This window comes from Phocoena sinus, chromosome 5 (genome assembly GCF_008692025.1).
Source record: "Phocoena sinus isolate mPhoSin1 chromosome 5, mPhoSin1.pri, whole genome shotgun sequence".
NCBI classification, from domain to species: domain Eukaryota; kingdom Metazoa; phylum Chordata; class Mammalia; order Artiodactyla; family Phocoenidae; genus Phocoena; species Phocoena sinus.
In genome coordinates this window covers 131,460,501-131,476,553 of record NC_045767.1, presented here as the reverse complement: position 1 = coordinate 131,476,553, position 16,053 = coordinate 131,460,501, and the positions used below count along the sequence as shown (strand labels likewise).

General features: G+C 37.7%; 1 protein-coding gene across 1 annotated transcript in view; it reads right to left on the bottom strand.

Annotated features, from left to right (window-relative positions):
- The window catches only part of FAM13A (family with sequence similarity 13 member A), a 346,933-nt gene extending 331,156 nt beyond the window's left edge, over window positions 1–15,777 (bottom strand). The window contains exon 1 of the mRNA XM_032632953.1: window positions 15,570–15,777. Within this exon, the coding sequence (XP_032488844.1) occupies window positions 15,570–15,596 (27 nt within the window). The 5' untranslated portion in view covers window positions 15,597–15,777. The remainder of the gene's footprint in view (window positions 1–15,569) is intronic.
- Between the last annotated feature and the right edge of the window lie 276 nt (window positions 15,778–16,053).

Below are 16,053 nucleotides of genomic sequence, written 5' to 3'. Positions count from 1 at the left end.
TGCTGACCTTATACAGGTTTTCATCTACAACAACGCTGGGTCCTCATCTGTTGAGCTACAATAACACTACCTACTTTGAAGTGTTATGAGAGTTTAATAAGATAACGTAGAAGATATGTAAAAGCATCTATTATACAACCAGAAGACAGTCAATACTGAAAAACACTAAGAATTTCTCTGTGGTAACCAATTCTTTAAAAGGACACTGTGACAGAGCTTACAGTTGCCTACTGATGGGTAATTTCTCTCTTTTCTCTTGACAGAACTCTGATTTTGTTGGAGATGGTGGGGAGCAAATTGCCCAGTTAAAATATACCCCATCTTCTCTGTAGCAGCATATCTTTGTAGACATGGATGATCACATATCTAAGTTTGGCCAATGAGATATAAACAGAAGTTGTTAACAGGACCACCAGAAAGACTCCTTAAAAGGGAGACCAACTCAGTCTTTTTCCAATACCCCTGTTTTCTGCTTAGATCACAGCTGCAATGCCTGATAGCCATCCTGTGACTACACAGCAACTCAGACGCTAGAAGCTAAGCTCTAAGGACAATAAAATAGAAAAAAAAAAAGAGAGAGAGAGATTTGCACCATGATGACATCACAGAATCCACCTGCGATCCCTATCTTTGGGCTTCTTTTACATGAGATGAAAAAAAATCACAGTTTCAAATAATGCTCTGTTAGAATGTCAACAAGTATTTACTAAATGTATCGTTAAGTCAAGAAAATCAGAAACTTTCTATAACTCAATTTTTCCAAATCTAGCTCATTAATTTTAAAAGCCCAAAGAATTTTCTGGATTTCTTATTAGTTATCCTTACTAGTTATGCTTTAGAGCATATATTATCAGTGTGTATTGTAGATCCAAACAATGTTTCTTAACCTGAAATCCAAGGGTCATGAGTCCTTAAAACTACATGAAACGTACCACAATGTTCATTGCAGCTCTATTTACAATAGCCAGGATGTGGAAGCAACCTAAGTGTCCATTGACAGATGAATGGATAAAGAAGATGTGGCACATATATGCAATGGAATATTACTCAGCCATAAAAAGAAACGAAATTGAGTTATTTCTAGTGAGGTGGATGGATCTAGAGTCTGTCATACAGAGTGAAGTAAGTCAGAAAGAGAAAAATAAATACCGTATGCTACCACATATATACGGAACCTAAAAAAAAAAAAGGTTCTGAAGAACCTAGGGGCAGGACAGGAATAAAGACGCAGATGTAGAGAATGGACTTGAGGACACGAGGAGAGGGAAGGGTAAGCTGGGATGAAGTGAGAGTGTGGCATGGACATATATACACTACCAAATATAAAATAGATAGCTAGTGGGAAGCAGCCGCATAGCACAGGGAAATCAGCTCAGTGCTTTGTGACCACCTAGAGGGGTGGGATAGGGAGTGTGGGAGGGAGAGGCAAGAGGGAGGAGATATGGGGATATATGTATAGCTGATTCACTCTAAGAAAACATATTCTCAGAGGTCTATGATCTGAAAAGTTAAGATCTAAGAATCTTTAGACATGCATAGAAAAGTTAGGTTTAATTAAGATGTAAAAGCAGAACCGATTTCTCTATCCAAATAAACATATACTTAAAATATCTCGGATCACTGACTATCTCACAAATAAGTTCAACTAATTTCCACCACTTAGATTAGAAAATATTTATTAGAGTCTTTATGTTACCTGGTATTACTGAAATGTTAAAGAAAGTATTAAAAACAAATCCAATAAAAACCTTGTGAATCTTATCACCTTTCTTTTTGAAACCATACAGATTAAGAAGATGAAAGTAAATCAATAGAAGACAGAAAAGCTATGAACTCCAATTTGTGTATTATGGCTGCTAAAGGTAAAGACGGGGCAGGACACTTACGGCAGACGTCACACCAGCACCATGAAGGGTCTGGAGAGGGTCAGTAGGGGCCCAGCAGTGGATGTTCTTTAAAATCTCCTACAAATATTTATTACTTTAAAGATAGAGCACACTTTGACAGGGAGCTGAACAGGGCTCAACTGCTTAAAGGAAAGAGAGAAAGAAGGTACAAAAAGCACCTACAAGGGACCCCAAGAGGCAGATATCAGGAAGCACCAGAAAAATCCACCACCTAATAGCGAGTTCATGACCTGGGAGGGCAAGTTTTTGAAGAAAAGGCAGTAGAGCGTTCCTGACCCGGGTGAGCTTCTGAGAGAAGAAGGAGAGATGGGCAAACAGAAGGGCCACACTTAAGAGAACAGTCCTTTGGTAGCAACAGAGCAGGGAGTTCCAGGGCTGTAAAACTTGAAAAGCTACGTTGGCCTCTCATCACTATACCTCACAGGAACCTCTCTTGATACTGATACCACAAAAAGCCATCTCATTGAAATGTGAGTAAGAAAAAAGGAACACAGCCAGCAACTAGACAGAGACAGTATTTTTTTTTTAAAGTATAAAAGAGCACCACAACTTTCTTGAAATAACTCATTAGAAAAATGCTGCCAAGAAACAAATGAAAACTGTAACTTAACCTAACAAAAATAACTAACAAAAGTTTAGAAGGAAATGACACCAAAAACACATGCCACAATGACAAAGATAAACTGTATTTCATTAAAATGAAAAACTTTTGTGCATCAACAGAGATTATCAACAGAGTGAAAAGACAATCCATAGAATAGGAGAAAGTATTTGCAAGTCATATATCTGATATAGGTTTAATATCCAGAATATGTTTAAGAACTCCTACAACTCAATAACTACAACAACAAAACCCATTTCAAAACTGAATAGACGCTTCTCCAAAGAAGATATACGAATGGCTAATAAGCACACAAAAAGATGCTCAATTTCACTAGTCATTAAGGATATGCAAATCAGAACCACAATTAGATACACTTCACACCCATTAAGATAGTTATTATAAAAAAAATCAGAAAGTGCTGGATAGGATGTGGAAAAATTGGAACCCTTATCCATTGCTGGTGATGATGTAAAATGATACAGCACTGGCAAACAGGTGGTTCCTCAAAAAGTTTAAAAATAGAATTACCATATGATCCATCAATTACACTTCTGAGTATGTACCCTAAAATTAGGAACTAAAAAAGGTATCTGTACACCAATGTTCATAGCAGCTTCATTCACAGTAGTCAAAAAGTAGAAACAACCCAGGTGCCCATCAACAGATGAATAAACAAAATGTGGTATATATATATATATATATATACACACAACATAATACTATTCATTCTCATAAAGGAATGAAATTCTCATAACATGAAATAACAGATGAACCTTGAAAATATTATGCAAAGTAAAATAAGCCAGATACACAAAAAAACCCAAAATTGTATGATTCTATTTATATGAGATACCTAGAATAGGCAAACTCATAGAGACAGAAGGCAGAACAATGGTTCCAGGGGCTGGAGGGAGGGGGGGAATGGGGAGTTATTTTTTAACGGGTACAGAGTTGGAGATGAGGAAAAAGTTCTGGAAATGGATAATGGTAATGGTCACACAACACTGTGAATGTACGAATGCCACTAAATTGTAAGCCTAAAAATAGTTACAGTGGTAAATTTTATGTTACATATATTTTACCACAACTTTTTAAAAAGTTAATGAATCGATCACAATGATGAAAGGATACCACAAAGCAGAAATACAGAAATATAGGGAAGAGATAATCAGTCAAAAGGAGAAAGTGAAATGGAGACCGGCAGAAATCAGCAATGGAAGGAAAGGAAAAGACGGAACATTTCAGAAGTGAAGACTCAATTCTGATGAGCACAAAACGGACAGCCCAGTAAGGGGCATGGAAGACATAAAGGAGAAAGTAGACACAATTAAACATTTTTAAAAATCACAAGGAGGTGATAGCTACAGAAAGCAGTTAAGTGAGCTCCAATATATGTGTTACTGAAGTCCCCAAAGAAGAAAACCAAATAACATCTTGGAGTAGAATATTCAGTGAAGTAGAATACGTAAAGATGTAATTCACAAAAACTTTCTTTAAATAGAAGCCTTGAATCTACAAATTGAAATGGCACAACATACCCAGAACAGTCTACACAAAGATACATTCTAGGGAAATTATTAGACTACCAATAAAGAAATAATCCTTTGGGCTGCCAGGCAAAAAGTATGTCATAATGAGGAAAGAAAACATGAGTGGCCTCAAATTTACTGACTGCAGTATTTAACGTAGGAAGACAATGGAATAAGGCTCACAAGATAGTTAAGAACGCATGAGCCGAATTTAATAACCAATCAAGCTGTCCTCCAACTATAAAAGCTACAGTTTGAATAATAGGCTAAGAGAATACTGTACGCATGAACCTTCCTTGAGAAAACTACCAGCGCACAAATTTTAACCAATTAATAGATGACTGAGGAGACTCTGATGAAAGGACTGGCAAAGAAATTTTAAAAGGAAATTGAAAATTTTAATTTAAGAAAATTAAGTAAAAATTTTAAAGTATAACCATGTTATGCGAGGATGGAATGAAGAACCTGGAACAATTACACTCAAAAGAGAAGACTCGGGTTAAAACATTTCCAGATTTTAGAAAAGCTACCATGTGATTCAGAGGACAAAACCAGAAAGTGAATAGTATTTATCTGGAGACAGATTTTAAGACGTATAAAGAAATAACGGTCACTTCTAAAGATGGAATAGATTTTCTCAGAAGGTGGTGAAGTTCCTAGTAATCAAAGATAGGCAAAAACAATAATGTGATACCATTTGTCATCCCTTCTACTCGTGGAAATTTTCCTTAAAAGAAAATGTTGGTAAGAAGAAAAGAGGTGGAATGTAAAGTGGTTCATATCTGGAGGGCAATTTGGCAACGCCCAAGAAACGCTGTACTCATCCTCTCTCTAGGCCGTCCTCCCTCTAGCCAGGTCTCCAAACAGGGGATTAGGGGAGGTAACAGTGTGCATGACGTGTCTTATGCAAATGAGAACTCAAGATAGTCACAATATACTGTTAATTGGGAAAAAAAAGAATGCTATGAAATTAAGGTCAAGTATAATCTCTTTTTATAACTTTATATGCTCATAGAAAGAACTATAGGACATAAGCAAATATGGTACATGTTTCTGGGTTATGGAATCTTAGATGATTCTTATTTTCTCTTTACTTATTTGTATTTCATAATTTTATATGTTAGACATATATCACTATTATACCAAGAAAAATTAAAAGGTTATTATAAAAAGCTACATTCTCTATATAAAAGAACTCAGGACCTACTGCTGACTTCCAGTGACGGTAGAATAAAAGGTCTGCAAATCCTCTCCTCAAAAAACAATACAGAGACTGGACAAAATTGTCAAAACGACCGTTTCAGAGCTTTGGAAACTGACTGAAGGCAAAAAACATTGAGAAACACTTATTGATGAAAAACTCATTAAGTTTAGTTGAGAATCGTGTGAGTTTGTGGCACGCTGCCTGGGCCTGCTTCCAGTCCCTCCGCCCTCCAGGCTGGGCTGGTAGAGCGCTGAAAACCAGCAGCTTGGGTTTTGGCTGAACCGATTTAGAAGACAGGACAAAACCCCACACCCAGCGGTTCATGTATCTGAAAATGAACTTACATCCAGAATATTTAAAAAAAAACAACCCTACAACTCAATAAGAACAAACAACTTAATAAAGAAATGAGCAAAAGATATGAACATTTTAACCAAAGATGATATACAAATGGATAATATGCATATGAAAATAAGCCCAACATCATTAGTCTTTCAGAAACTGAGATAGCGCTACAAATTCACTAGATGGGCTACAGTAAAAAAAAAAAAAAAAAAAAAAAAAATGGTCAGACAAGACCATCGGCTGGCAAGGATATGGAGCACCTGGAACTCTCATACATTGATAATGGGGATGTAAAGTGGTGCAATCATTTTGGACAACAGTTTGGCAGTTTTAAAAATGCTAAACATAAATTCACCCTATGATCCAGCAATTCCACTCCTAGGTACCTAAGAGAAATGAAGATACAAGTTCACACAAAGACTTGGATATGAATGTTCATAGCAGCATTATTCACAATAGTCAAAACAGAAAACCAACCAAATGTCCATCAACTAGTGAATGGATAAAATGTGATACAGCGTATAAAAGAATGGTACTCTATTACAATAAAAAGGAATGAAAATTGATACATATTTTTGATGAACCTCAAAAATATTATGCTAGTAAAGAAGCCAGTCGCCACAGAAGATATATTGTATGAGTCCATTTATAGCAAAAGTCCAAAAAAAGGCAAATGTATAGAAATATAAAGTAAATTTGTGGTTGTCTATGGTTGGGGGTGGTGGTGCAAGTGGTAACTAACTGTAAATGGGCACAAGGGATCTTACTGAAGTGACAGAATGTTCTAGAACTACACTGTAGTGCTGTTTGCACAACCGGTAAATTTACTAAAAATTATAGTGTACATTTTCAATGCGTATTTTATGTATGTAAATTACATCTCAAAGACCGGTTTAAAAAAACAGAAAGTCAGCTAGTGCTTGGTAATTTCCTGCCAGACCGTCAGTAGAAAGAACACACTGAATAATAATTTGCTTTTAGAAACATTCCACATTCTTCATTATAACTGCACACTTTGTCCATCTTCAATAATTCTAGATGAAATAGGTAAATTCTGGGGTGGCTCCCTATTAAGTGACTGCTGCTATACCAATGTATAAAAACCTGAAAGCACAGAAACATCCGTGTGCTTAGAATCCCTTGGTTATTTTGGGAAAAGGGGTACAAGCTCTTAATGCCACTAATGTTGAACCTTCTGTTCATCATTGCCGGCAGTCTTAATAGAGTCGAGGAGGATTTAAATGGAAGAGAGGCTGTCATCAAATTTGAAAAATACTCTTGGAAAGGCCATTGGTTCTCAACAAGTTTAGCAAAATGTGAAGTCAGAAACAGAAGGACGTTTTTTAAAAAGTTAGAAAGACTCATTTAAGGTCAATGACCTAATACAGGAAGAACCAGAGTGTTAAAACAAAAGATTCTAAAATGTATAGCTTCAGAAAAGCCAAATGTGCTTAGAACTAATGCTGCAGGCTGACGTGATTTACTTACAGTGTAAACCACAGAAATAAACATTTCTAGGAGATGATTTATTTACATTTTGACTAAAACTGGTTTCTTCAGTATTAAAAGAATGGCTGGAAATTAAGACCAAAAGTAAATTAATTGCTAAGACGATTTTATATCAAAATTCTCTTTAACTCTTTTACTTCCAGCATACCTTTTCTACTCTCTACACTTTTCCTAGAATGAACACTATTTGACTGAGTTCCACTGTATAATTTTAAGTGACATTCATTTTTCATACAGTGAAATGGAGTAAAAATTTAGCAAGCCTGTAGTAATACTCTCTAATTCCTTCATTTAGAAAATCTGTTTTTACAGCTAATGAGACTAATTCAAACGTTAGTTACCCTCACCCCATCCCTAGGGACCTAGTTTTACATTCTCAAAATCATGGAATCTTGCCTTCAGCTTAGGCTAATCATCCCATCGTTCTTACAAAGGAGGCCCTAATGAAGGGAGGATGGGGGAGGGGAGTGTTTATGCTAAATTCCCAACAGCCTAACAAATGAAAACGTATAATTGGCTGAGAACTACAAATTCTGGGACATACGCAATGGCTCACAGAATCCTTGAACACATCTAGGGTATCTCACCTCATTAACTCTAACTCCATCGTGGAACACCTATGACTAGTCGACCCATGACCACTCAGCTTTCCTTTTCTTACTTTTAGTGATGGGGCACTGACCACCTCATAAGGCAACCAGCTCAATTTTTAGACAATCTTTAGATGCTTCTTTCTACTGGTTTGACACTGCATCATTACCTTCTACCCAGCTCTAGGTCTGCTTTATGAAATTTACAGGGAAAGTACACTTCCTTTCACATATTAGACAATTTCTCAAGTAATTTACATATTTCAATATATATCTGTAAGAGTACTGTACACATTCAAATTTAATAATCATTGCCTTTATGATTATAAACCAATCTGTTTCTTCCAGACAGAGCTACCATTCCCTACTCTTTGAGCAGCTTTTATTTTTAATAATTTAAATGTAATAAAAGTAACACATGCACTTGATCAAAACCCAAACAACATATAGGAGTTTAACCTGAAAAGTCTTCTTATCCCAGCTCCAACAGTTTTCTTATATTTTCTTGCAGAATTTTGTATGCATAATTAAGCATATATATGCATACTCTTCTGAAAAAGGCAAATGTAACTATTTGTATACTTACACTTGCTTTTGCTACTTAATCGATTTCGGAGGTCTTTCCATAGTAGCACATATACCTGTTAATATTACATTATAAAGACACTATAATCGACTTAACCAATCTTATTTACTGATGTTTAGGTTATTTACAGTTCTTGATATTACAAATATTTCAGCAACAAGCATTCTTGCAAACATTTCTACGTTAATTGTACACACACCTGTAAGATAAGTTCCTAGAGGTGAGATTGCTAGATCAACAGGTTTATAAATCATACGTTTTTTATGCTAATTCCAAGAGTTAAATGAGTAGTCTCTTGACACTAGACTTATATATGAAAGCAAAATAAATTTTCATTTTACTTGTTACTATATAAATTATAAATTTGGATACATATTACCACGTTGCCCTACAAAAATGCTTCGTGGTTTACAGCTTGATTGAGAGCACGTGACAGTGCCTGTTTCCCATTCTATCATCCCTGAGCATGAAAAAATGTTAAATTTTGCCAAAATTTAACTATGGATGAGATTGAGCAATTTTGTGTGTTAGCACTTACGTTTCTTATTTGTGTGTGAACCTTCTATTCATAAGCTTTGCCTAATTTTAACTGGGTAGTTTTTCTTACTGATTTATAGGATTTTTTTTTTGTATATTAAAAAAAATTAATCTTGTTTAGTCATGTGTGTTGTACACATCTGCCCTAGTTTTCTTTTGGCATTTTAATTGTGGTTTACTTGTGGTTGTGCAGACATTTTGGTTGTCAGAAAACTTTACCCATCCTTTTCTTTAGGGCCTGCGGCTTGGGTCTCCTTTGAAACACATTCCTTGATCCAAAATTAATTTTTAAATTCACACATGTTCTTCTAGTATTTTTATGATTTTACTTTGATATTTATATCTTTCATCCATCTCTAGTTTTAAAGAGTTAGGAAGAAATTCAGCAATTATTTTCCTTCAAGTAGCTAGCCATTATTAAACTGTTTTAATTCCTGTCATTTTACTATCCGATATGCTAAATTCTCCAAACTTAGTCTTAAAGGAGTAGCTATAATAATTTAGAGCCGTCATAAAATAATATCATATAGATTATTTTCCCATAAACCACTCATTTTGGATGATAAATTTTTTTAAATCTCCAAACTTCCTGTTATTTATATAATTATATAACATATAAACTTAATTATGCTACGGCTTGCTACAGTACCTCTTCATAAACCATTGCTAATTCGTGGTTACAGAGAACAGCTCAAATATGCTCTCTTACGGTCTCTGCTTCACAAACTACTGGACGCAAGCTTCTTCTATGTCTTTGAAATTTAGTTTCCCTAAGTCAGCTTTAAGATATGGATCAGAATTAATCTAACTTATCATTTTAGCATGGTCTTCCCTACTCAGTTGCCTCATTCTTTCACTTTATATGCTACTTCCTGCTGGTTTGCACTTTCCAGCACTGTCACTAAAACTTCCTCAAAATCTGTACAGGAATTAAAATTAAATCCATCCACACAACCAACCATGCTTCAAAAAAAATGAACCGTAGAATAAGTAACCTAGATACAGTGACTTTACCCCCAACTCAGCTTCTAAACACTCATCCATTACTGCGTTATGGACGATTTGTTTGATTTTTGAATTCTCTATGGCAAAGATGAAAATTCTTCTTGCAACACAATTCAAATGTGAAGAAGATAGACATGCCTTTGACTATTAATCTAGTCTTCTAATATCTCATCATTGGTTTACTGTAAAAGAAAGCAAGGCAGAATGAAATGTTTAATCCTGTTTAAAATTTGGTCTAAATCCAATAAACATTCCATTCAGATTACAGAGTTCCTTTTTTTATTTAACAGATATAGTATTAAGGAAACCACCTTAAGGCAAGTAGCGAGCCATATAACAAAGGTAGTGTTTTATGTTGCTTTATAGTTTACAATGTATTTTCACATTAGTGCTTGATTTGATTCTCACAACAATCTCAAACAATTTAGGCTGCTATTGTCCCCATTTGATAGATGAGGAAGTGAGAGGTTAAACATCTTGCCCAAGGTCACAGAGCCAGGAACTGGCTGACCCAAGACTCAAAGCCATGCCTCCTGCCTTCAAATCCTGCCTCATTCTAATGCATGACAAGCTTCCCCAAACCACAGAACACTAAGCCACTGCGTGATGCGGTACATCGGTTAAGACGTTTTGGACTGCAAGTAATTGAAATTTCAGCTCAAACTAGCTAAAATAATAAAGGACATTTATTAACACATTATAATAATACAAAGGAGTTCAGGGGAATGAAAGATTAAGTTGGTAGATGCAATGGCTCGTCAATGTCACCACTACTTTGCCATTTATTAATCAATTAACTAAAGGCAGATCTTTAGGCTGCCTTCCCTCTCCATCCATAAATTAGATGCCTGCCAGCAGCATCTGGGGTATTTAATTCCTTGTTTACATTCAGTAGGGGAGTGGGAGACAGACTGCTACCGTAATCATGGAACGTATGTCCTTCTCTTTGTTTGATTTGAGCAAGTTAGGTTATGGCCAGAGAGAGTGTTTGTTTACACATTGCCCCACTACCTTGGCATTTAGGTGGGAACACGTGACTAGTTCAAAGCAATGAACTATGAGGAGAGAAATGAGTCACTTCCAGAATGAGGCAGATAATAGCATGTGTGCCTCCTCCATTTCTTTCTTTCCCTGATGTAACCTAGGGGATACACGGTAATATGTTAAACTAGCAAATAGATCACAGAATGGAGGAAGCCTGGATACCAGAGCCACCAGATGGAAGAGAGATTCTGATAACCTGCATCAGACTCTGAGTAACCTACAAATTAATTTTTGCCTCCTTGATCTACTGAGATTTCAGGATCTGTCTGTTGGGACACCCAGCGTTAATTACCTTGATCCACGCAGATTACATGCTCACCTGAGGGAAAGCTATGCACCGACCAGACTAAACATCATCTGAGATGGAATGGGTGTGCAGAGTCTTTTGACTATATGCAATTTTATAGTAATAATTCCTGTGCTATTCGGTTGGAAACTCAAATGATTAAAAGTACAAAATGTTTATAATTATCCTAATTTTTGCTAAATGGAAAATTGTGCCATTTTCACGAGAAGCACCGTCAAAAAGATAGAATGCCTTTGCAGACATACCTTTAGATTCTTGAAGGTCTTCAAAAATCCTTTTAAAAGTAAAATACAAGCAGGTGAAACTGCAAAACCTAGGGAATGACTGAGCTGTTCCGTGCAAACATTTATTGAACAACTACTATTGCCTAGCCCTGAGCAAGAAGCAAGTAATGCAAATAAGATATGACCCCTTCTGTCAAAACTATTGCCTACTAGAAGGCAGACAGACAAATTACGGCAACAAGTTGAACAGATGGTCAAACACTCCCTAAAATCTACTATCAAGACAGCACATTGCTCAATAACGTCTAAGATCAGAGTGTAGTAACTAACGTAACCAGGATTTAAGCTCAGGTACTCCAAGCTCCAAACAAGGCCCATGTTTCTCTAAAACCCCAATAAAAAACGGATTTAAAAAAATTAAGAAATTCATCATGACATTTAAGAAACCTAAATATAGCCTTTGTGGGAGGAAGCTGGTACCAAAAATCTAGAAACTACAAAAAGGATAATTGTGATGGCCTTGAAACTTGACCTTACATGTTGTTAGTTGTATTAAAGAAAGTTTGGTTCAGTTAAATTGATAACAAGAGAAACAATAAGGAGAACAGATACAACGAAGTACTGACAACATGTAAGGACATAGGATAGCTTGGTAGATATATTCAACATAGATAATTAAGAAGAGACGAAGGATAATTAAGAAGAGATGGAAGAACCAAGTTAAGCACCCAACATTTACGAGACACCAAATATTCATGTCTTTAGTGGGTCGCCCATTGATTGTACCCATTCTGGCCCCATGTGCTCTCTGCCTGAGATATGCACATAAAAATCCATAGCTGGTCAGTAGTGTCTTAGCAAGCTACAATTACACCTAGGCACACCTGCCCCTGACGATAGAGCAAGCTGTGTTGGCTCCAGATGTACTCCATCAGCTGAGCCAGCTCATGCCCAATGCTGGTCTTCAGAAATGCGCCATAGGGCTCCCCTGGTGGCGCAGTGGTTGAGAATCTGCCTGTCAATGCAGGGGACACGGGTTCGAGCCCGGGTCCGGGAAGATCCCACATGCCGTGGAGCAACTGGGTTCGTGAGCCACAACTACTGAGCCTGCGCGTCCGGAGCCTGTGCTCCGCAACAAGAGAGGCCGCGATAGTGAGAGGCCCGCGCACCGCGATAAAGAGTGGCCCCCACTTGCCACAACTAGAGAAAGCCCTCGCACTGACACGAAGACCCAACACAGCCAAATATAAATATAGAAAAATAAATTAAAAAAAAAAAAAGCAGGAGAGTACCTCTCTGATTCACCGTGTTTTAAAGAGCTCACCTAATAAGTTCACACCCAAAAAAAAAAAAAATGAAATGCACCATGATCAGGGAAGGTTGATGGCAAGAAAGATAGGAAGGATGAATATTACGTAACACAGGATTCAGGGAGTGTGGTCCTTCAGTCCCACTTAAACCCCTTCTAAGTAGGTAAACCTACCCCTATTTTTTTCCCCCTTGCTTCATGCTGTGTTTTAGGCTGATTCAATAAATCTGCAACTAGAGTATCTTGATTTGGTCTGTGAGCCTTTCTGTACTGTGACCTGCCTACACTATGAGATATGTGTAAGGTAGCTGATGGCACCAGAGGGTAAGGCCGGGAGGTGCCCAAGTTAGGGACAAAGGCTACAAAGCCTGGGATACCCCTGGAATTGTTGCCAGCACCAGCAAGAGTTGGGGCTAAGTCAGGACAGGGGGCCCGCTGGGTCCCGACAATACCAGGAGAACTGATCCACAAATTTACCAGTCACAGACTTGCTACCTGAACTCACTCACACAGCAGGACGTTCAGAGTATGCTATAAGAACATACACAGAAGCGCTCTAGGCTCCCCTTCCTTCGTCCACCAGAATATGCAAACGCCCCATTCTCAGCCCACCTCTCCTCAAAATGACCACACACCACCTTGGGCAGAACAGCTGGAGGGGCAGGGAATCGGAAAGACTCAGGCTTCACCTGAGAAAGCTTGAGTCATCCACGAGAAGAGACTAAGATAACATCGGTTGGCAAGTTTAAGTTTTCTGTTCTGCCTGGGGGTGATGTACTGAGGAAAAATAGGTATGTTACAGTAAAGAACCTACCTCTTCTTTGTAACGTAAGTACACTTGTGAGTCCACTGCAGTTGTACTAACAGCACTAGCAATTTGGGAAAGAGAAGAAAACAAAAGGAATGAGGAAGAGAAAGTTGGTTAGTCAATGGAAGTAGGAAATGAAAATCTTTAAACCTGTCTGTCCCACTTCAAGAATCCATAAACACACACAGCCATACACACACTCTACAAATGTCCGGTACTCGATTATTTTGTCTGGAGAATGGCTACCTTCAGTAGCAGGACACTCAGCAAGTTACTACGTATATGTCTAAGTAGAAAAGTCCCAAACTCAAGAAAGCATATGAGCCCATATGCATTCATTTATGTGTGAATTAGTTCTCACTTTTCTGCCACAAACATAAAGTGTTTTGTTCTTCAATAGCTCTTTTTCCAGAAATACTATGCTACGATTCCTAAAAATGTGCTTCCTCCTATAGTAAAACTGGGACACAGCACAATCAAAGGGCCAAGCTGGAGTCGAAGGGTAAGAATGATTGAGAAATACTCATCCATTGGAGTGAATGATCTCTTAAATGGTATGATTTTTATGTCAACATTAAATGAAATTCTGTATGTGCTTTGCATATAAATTAAGGAAAAAGATGGAATTTCATACATGGGTTAGTCTGCTTTTCAGTCAAGGTAGAGATCAATATATGTAGGCCAAGGGCAAGTAGTAGAGATCCAATCAATCAGATGTCTGCAAATCTCAGGACAAGTAGATCAATCTTTACACATTTCCAGCTCTAAAGTATTTCTTTTATAAAGCTGGAAGAATGCACACCTGTGTCTGAAGTAAAATTAAAAACCCAGTTTTTCCACATAGAAAAGTCAGATTTTGAAGGAAACTCTTTGGAGTGATAAAAAGATCACCAGCTGCACACCTGGATGCTACGAGCACCCAAGCATCGGGGCTGAACAGAAAAGAGACAAGAGTCGGGAAGACTTGCACACAAGATGCTGAGATGCTCTGAGCTGAAAACGAGGGAGTCACCCTGCAGTTTTACTGAGATTCAACCTTGGGGCTAATGCGCCGTCTGGTGGCCATTCAGGGCCTACGTAGTCAAAAATTACCCAGATATTTCTAGATATTTTTAGGATGCCATCATAGCTACAACAAAATACAGCTCATTCTGAAACTTAATAAATAGGATCTGATCTAAATGTGATGAAACACTAGGGAGCAGTTAATAATAAAGAATAAGATATTTCTCATTTAGTACCTCCAGGGACAAAAAAAAAAAAGCCCCTTGGAATACAATACCAACTTGAGATTTCTTTATGCATTTTCTGTATATTGAGATAAAAAATTTAATGACAGTATCCTGTAAGTTATATAATTGAAGATATATTCGGTTACTGCAAAAGATTACATGTAAGCACCAAAAGAACTGCTTTTGAAATTCATGAATTTCAGCCCTAGAAATATACACATTTCCCCATGGATTTTATATCAGTGTTATTTATTGCTGCCACTGTATTATAACCAGAAGTTTCCAGAAGGATTCACTCATTTATCCACTTAGCTCTTTCACCATTACTTTTAGCAACCACGCTGAAATAAAAATTCTAGAAATTACTAAATGAAAACAAGAATATGAAATAGAAAAATGCTATATATATTCTTGGAAGCAAATTCATGGTTATTTGAGTTCTTTTAATTTGCTCTCAATCTAGGCACAAGGTATTTCCAACAACTACAAGTTAGCTTATATTTAACTTTCAGAACAAGGAAGTCTAAAACGCTCAAGAGTGATCTACAGTATATCAAGTTCACTTAACTGAACAAACTCGGCACGCATCTCCCTTCACCTTTTTTTGCAAAAGGAAAGTGGACAAAAATACGGAATGCCACCCCAAATACTGCTTAATGTCCATTTGAATAGATAGGAATTTAAGTTAACAAATCTCCCGCCACCTCCCAAGAAGGAAAAACAGAGTCACACAGACATCTCCTCAGAAGTCGGGGGGGGGGGGGGGGGGGGCAGAGGCCTCTCCTGGGCCCGGGCAGTGTCCACGGAGACAGAGGCGGCCTGTACTCACACAGATGGTGAGAGCTCCAGCTCCCATCTCGCAGGAAGTACCCAGTAGATCTGATGAAGACTGGATGAAAACATCAAAATGACAGCAAAACGCTAGAATTCCATTCGGTCGATATGCTCCGATGTGAAACACGGCTCCAGATCCAGAGGCCCCACGGTGAGCGGAGAGCGGCTCCCAACATTTTCGGAAGTGTGGTTTTGCTTCTGATTTGGCTAAACCCACATGGCTGGGAGGGCTGCCTGGAGTTGAAATCTGATCCAGAGCGTCTAGGACTGGCAAGCAGACCGAGTCATGTGACCTGGGTCTTAAGTCGCTGACATCTTTTCCTTAAACCTGACTTGTTAGAGGCCACACACAGGCTTCTTCAGTTCAGAAAATGCCTATCACCTGGTGGTGTTCGTTAACAGGACTTAACTAAGTGCACAAAGCGAAAACATACTTGCTTCCCGTGGCTACTCATCTCCAAGAAAAATTCACGTATTTA